Source organism: Tupaia chinensis, unplaced genomic scaffold (genome assembly GCF_000334495.1).
Source record: "Tupaia chinensis unplaced genomic scaffold, TupChi_1.0 Scaffold000673_1, whole genome shotgun sequence".
Lineage (NCBI taxonomy): Eukaryota > Metazoa > Chordata > Mammalia > Scandentia > Tupaiidae > Tupaia > Tupaia belangeri.
Genome location: NW_006160196.1, coordinates 183,079 through 189,166, shown reverse-complemented (window position 1 = coordinate 189,166; position 6,088 = coordinate 183,079). Strand labels below are relative to the sequence as shown.

The following is a 6,088-nucleotide window of genomic DNA, read 5'->3' as shown; positions in this document are numbered from 1 at the left end:
GAAAGCCACATGGCTGGTCCAGGGTTTGGATACCCAGGTTGGCTTGGAGCCTGCACACAGGCCAAGATTCTGAGGGGTTGAAGACTGGAAAGGGGATTACAGTGCCATGAGACCCAGCTGAGACCCCCTGGGGGCTTCCCCTCTCCCTCTCTCTTTCTCTCTCTCTCTCTCTCTCTCTATGGAGGAGCAGAGGCTGTAGATCGACTGCTGGGCTTCCCCTCTCCCTCTCTCTTTCTCTATCTCTCTCTGGTGAGCACACCCTCTGGAAAAATTTAAAATACATTAAAATGCATTTCTATTTACCATTTTTTAAAAATAATTATTTTATTTTATTTATTCATTTATTTTTTAATTTGACCAGAAAGAGACAGAGGGTGAGAGTGAGAGAGAGAGGAAGTGAGAAAGCAAGCCACCAGATTCAGGACTTGAACCCCGGTTGGCCATGTGGGAGTGTCCAGCGCCTTAACCACTATGCCACCTGCTTGTCCCTATTTACCATTTTTTAACAATGTAGCTATGGGAAAAATTAAATTGCAAATGTGACTCCTCATTGTGGCTCACACCCTATTTCTTTCTCTCCTTTTTTAAAGGAATTATTTAAATGTGTTTATTATTATTATTATTATTATTATTATTTTAAATTTGCTATAGGGCACAGGTGCTCACCAGAGAGAGAGAGAGGGCGAGTGAGAAAACAAGTCACCAGGTTCGGGACTCAAACCACAGACAACCATGCGGCACCAGTCCAGTGCCTTAACCACCATGCTACTTACTGCCCCTCCATTAATTTTTTTTTTTTTTTTTTTTTTGCTGTAGGGTGTGTGTGCTCACCAGAGACAGAAAGAGAGGGAGAGAGTGAGAAATGGCCTCGGGGGATGGCCATGCCACGGTCCCTTCTCAGGATTCTGGGCATGACAACACACATGCCCAGCATCTCTCAAGCTGGAGGGCCCAGGCCTCGAACCGCCTAATTGGCTATGTGGGATCCAGCCACTTTAGCCATCATGCCACTAGCAGGTTCTATTTTTTTGTGTGTCTTTTCTTTTCATTTTTTCGTATTTCTATTGGATTATGCTGTTCTGTTCTCCAACGCCTGCCCCATTTCTGTCACTGGTCTAGACCACTCTCAGGAGTCCATGTTTGTAATCCAGCTTTCATGAGATCTGTGTGGCCCTGTAACAGGCGCCTCAACTCAGGAGATCCGATGCTGACCCTGATCCTCCCCACGCCTGCTCCGTGCCCGCTTCTCATCTTACTGTAGTAGTCAGAGGTGCCACGATTCTGGTTGGCTCCTTCTCTCCTCACACCCACGGGCCACCTGCCAGCATGCAGCATAGCAAACCCTGTTTTCCTGACGCTCTGCGACACTATGTCCTTGTCTTCCCGTCTCTCTGTCTCTCTCAGTCTGGCCATCCTGGCCTCCCTGGTGCTCTCCGACCCCAGCCCTCGCCTGGCTGCTTCCCTTTCCTGTGGGTGTCTCCTCACTCGCTGCCTTGTCAGTGACAGCTTTCTTAGCTTCCTGCTTCAAACGACACCCCACTTCCACTCCAGGCACTTCCTACCCCTGGGCCTGCTTTCATTTTTTTTCTCAATTACGTCCCCACCATCTAACATATTATCTTTGTTTTAAAGAATCATTTCATTTAACTTTATTTAATTTTTAAAAATTTTACTTAATTTGATGAGAGAAAGAGAGAAGAAGAGAAAGTGAGAGAACAAGTCACCAGGTCCAAGACTTGAACTGTGGTTGGCCATGTGGGAGTCCAACCCCTTAACTACCACACCACCTGCTGGTCCCTATTTACTTACTTTGACCAGAGAGGGACAGGGTGAGAAAGAGAGAGAGAAAAAGTGAAAAACAAGCTGCCAGCTCTGGGACTCGAACCACGGTCAGCCACGTGGGAATCCAGCACCCCCAACCACCACGCCACCTGCCGGCCCCACATATATTATTACCGTGCAGTCGAGGACCATCGTGGTAGCCCAGGGTTGTCCAAATCCTGCATGTTCCAGATAAAGATTTAGCTCTTGCCTGGCTCCTATGAGGGAACCTCTGAGGCCTGGAACATCCTGCTGGTCACCATGTCTGGTCTACTTGGCAGCCTTGGGGCATGCGGGGTGGTCTGTGCTAACACTGTGATGCATGGTGGGGGCCTGGAGCCACGCAGTAGGACTCGACCTTTGGCCCTTCCAGAGGTCAGCCTGGAAGGTCATCCAGGCCCATGTAACTGATTCCTGTGAAATTCTGGACATGGAGGCCGGGGGAGCCGGCCTGAGCGATATTCTGAGGGCTGCCACTTCATGGCTGTGAGAACGGATGACGCCACTGGGCGGGGACAGTTGGACGCTCACGCCTTTCCCCTTTGCTTATTTATTTTTAAGAAATTTTTGTGGGCCAGCAGTTGGCCTAATGGCAATGTCGCTGGACTTCCACATAGTTGACTGTGGTTCACATCCCGGACCCGGTGGCTTAAACTCACACCAGGCGCGTGTGCGTGCGTGCCCAAGATCCTGAGAGGAGAACGGAGGAGAAGGGATTGCGGCGTGGCCATTTCCCCTGGGGGGTTATTGCTCAGTTTCTATCTCTCTGTCTCTCTCTGTCCTTCTGGCAAGCGCATGTGCCCTATAGCAAAAACCTCTCCAAAAAAAAAAAAAAAAAAAAAGAAGGAAGAAATCAATTTTTGCCATAGGGCGTGTGTGCTCACCAGAGAGACAGAACCTTGCTACAATTCTCCCTCCTCCATTCTTTTGGGATCTTGGGTACACATACACATGCCCTGCATGAGTTTCAGGCTGCCAAGGCCAGGATTCGAACCACAGTCAACTATGTGGGAGTCCAGCTACATAACCACTATGCCACCTGCTGGTCCCCACCCTTTGCTCATTTTAATCTCTATCCTTTCGTTGTAATGAACCAACCAGAAATTCAACGGCGCTGCTAAGCTCTGAGTTCTAACAAATCACTGAACCCAAATGTGTGGTCCTGAGACCTCTAAACATACCTACATATCATTATTATTTTTGTAAGGAATTATTTATTTAATTTGACTCATTTATTTTAATTTGACCAACGAGAGACACACAGAGGAGAGAGAGTGAGAAAGCAAGCCACCAGGTCCAGGACTCAAACCGTGGTCGGCCATGTGGGAGTGTCCAGTGCCTTAACCACCACGCCACCTGCTGGCCCCAACGCACCCACATATTATAACGCCGTATCTTGTTTCTTGTCCATCTCTCCCTCTAGCACGTGAGCTCACGAAGGTAGGACTTGTGCTTGTTTTCTGCAGGACTGCATTCCGGGCCGCTGGCGCAGTGCCTGCATAGTGACAAGCACGCAGTAAGTGCTCAAGACGTGCCAGACCTGACAGTGCCGGTCACCGTTGTGTGCTGCGCCGCCTCCCAGGCCTCAAAGTCAAAGCATTCCCAGCTGGGGGGCCTGCTTCTCAGGGAACCTCATTTTCTTTCCCACAAAGATAGGAGTGGGGGACCAGCAGATGGCACAATGACTACGTCGTTCGACTCCCACGTAGTTGACTGTGGTTCGAGTCCCGGACCCAGCATGTGCATGTGTGCCCAAGATCCTGGGAGGACAGTGAAGGAGAGGGGATTGAGGTGTGGTCATCCCCCATGGGAGTGACTTCTTGCTTTCTGTCTTTGTCTCTGTCTCTGTCTCTCTGGCATGCACACATGTCCTATAGCAAAAATCTCTCTTATAAAAAGAAAAGAGTGATACTTTTTTTTAGAGGTTTAGTTTTTACCTTAGGGCACATGTGCTTGCTGGAAAGACAAATGGACAGAGTAAGAGGGAAAGTGAGAGGTCACCTGGGGCGGGGAGGGGGTGGCCAGGCCACAATCTCTTCTCTTCTATTCTCCCTGGTTCTCGGGCATGCATGCACATGCACCCTGCGTGATTTTCAAGCTACTGAGTCTGGAGTTTGAATCTTGGTCAGCTGCTACGTGAGAGTCCAGCCGTGTAACTGCTATGCCATCTGCTGGCCCCGAATGGTACTTTTTTTTTAAAGCCAATCTTAACTTATTTTTTTGGAATAGGTCATATGCACTCACCAGAGAGAGACAGAAAGACAAAGAGAGAGAAGGGAAAGAAAGTACCGTGGGGCATGGCCAGGCTGTCATCCCTTCTTCTTCTCCTTTGGGATTTGTAGGCACACACACACACATTCCGGTCTGTTTTCCAACAGGACTCCAACCCCGCCATCGGCCTGTGGGGTCCAGCCGCCTTAACCACCGCCCCCGGCTGGCCCAGGAGCGAACCTTTGATCTTGGACTCACGGGAGGTCTGTAAACTACGTGCCCCGTGCCCCGTATAAAAAGTGAGCCACTGAAGATAAGGCAGTCTTTGGGCACCCTGGTGCCTTCAAGTCCATGGGGCCTCAGAGGGTTCCTGCAGGGTGGCGGGAAGAGGCCACGGGCAGGACCCACCTGGAGGGGCCCCGACACGTGGCGTGGCCATGACGAAGCAGGGAGGAGGAGGCGGGCATCCGTCTAGATGTGAGCTTCTCGCCTCAGCCACCTGCTGGTGTTAGGAGCGAACAGGGGCAGGAATCGCGGGGGGGACTAAAGAGGAAAGACTGGGGACGCAGCATTCTCATCATTTCGCGGCCCAGACCCCTTACAGGTAAAAGGGGGAAGGACCTTTCTGGGGAGATACCCGGGAGCTCTACCAAACCCAAGGAGAAACCAGACGTGTCAGAAGCCCGAGAGGCCCCACGCCACTTCTACCACGGAACTGTAATGGGGTATGACCCGGGCCGGCCCTGTGGCCTGGGGGTTAAGGGAGCCAGGAGCCACACAGTTGACTGCGTGGTTCAAATCCTGGCCCCTGCAGCTTGGAAAACACACCTGGCACGTGTGCGGGCATGCCCCAGGTCCTACCGGGGTGACGTGCCCAGGGCCTGTCGGGGGTGCTTCCTCCTTCTGCCTCCCTGGCGAATGCACGTGTTACCTCACCATTTTTAATATCTACCTATCTATACCCATCTATCATCTATCTTCAGGTAGTTTGGGGGGCTCACACCACACCCTGAACAAGTTCACAGAACACCCTCTACCACCCCCTGCTGGGACACGGTCATAACCACAGGTATTTTCCAGGACCTACCCTATGAAGCTGCCCTAGGAGTTAGAAAATAGAAATCGCGAGGAGGCAATCTGGGACGTGGGGACGGGCTCTATTACTCCTCAGCTGCGTGACTTCCGGCGGGTGGCCGAACCTCTCTGAGTCTCATTCAGCCCTCCGTAAGTGCAGGTCACAGCAGCGCCCACCTCCACGAGCCAGCAAGAACGCTTCTAAGGGAAGCCCTTGGTACCAGGCCACACAGTAGGGCCACACGCGTGCTGGCTTTTACCTATTTATGATTAGGCCAGCCAGTGGACCTGGGCAGAGGAGGGTGTGGCCGCCTACCTTTCAGAGAGCTAACCATTAAGTGATGTGTCTGGTTCTTAATAAAGCTCGCCACAAGCTCCAGAGGCTCTGTGCCTGCGGGCGGGAGGGAAAGAAATGGCCGCGGGCTCTCAGGGAGCCACGAGAACCACCCCTCCCTCGGTCCCAGAGCATCCCTCTCCCACCCCAGCCTAGCGACCCCACACCCCAGCTCGGCTGGCCCCTGCCTGCACGCACCCACTTTCCCCACAAACGCGTTCAGGGCGTAGTCCCGGAAGAAAGGCCCCTGCATGCCCAGCAGCAGGGCCTGAGCGCGGTGCTGCAGCTGCTCCAGCTCGAAGTGGCTGGGGATGAGGGCCAGGCGCAGCTGCTCCAGGGCCTCCTGCACCGAGGGGTCACACTGCAGGCAGCCCCAGCCCGCCGGGGCGCCCAGGCCCAGCAGCAGCAGCCTCAGGGCCAAGGCCAGAGGCATGGCAGGGCCTTCGTGACGTCACAGAGCCGCCGGCCCCGCCCCCAGGTCGGTGCCGGGCACGTGTTCGCAGAGCACCTGCGTGCAGGGGGTGCTGGCAGGAAAGGAGAGGAAGCTGAACGCAGAGGAGGCTCCGCTCCACCCGCTGGCAAGTTAACCCTCGTTCACTCAATATGTGCTGAGCACCTCCCGTGTGTCAGGTGTTCAAGGCCCAGGGC

General features: G+C 53.1%; 1 protein-coding gene across 1 annotated transcript in view; it reads right to left on the bottom strand.

Annotated features, from left to right (window-relative positions):
- IZUMO2 (IZUMO family member 2) overlaps positions 1 to 5,873 on the bottom strand; it is a 15,074-nt gene extending 9,201 nt beyond the window's left edge. Inside the window, 2 exon segments of the mRNA XM_006160114.1 lie at positions 5,423 to 5,497; positions 5,639 to 5,873. Coding sequence (XP_006160176.1) covers positions 5,423 to 5,497; positions 5,639 to 5,873 — 310 coding nt within the window.
- Positions 5,874 to 6,088: the final 215 nt, after the last annotated feature.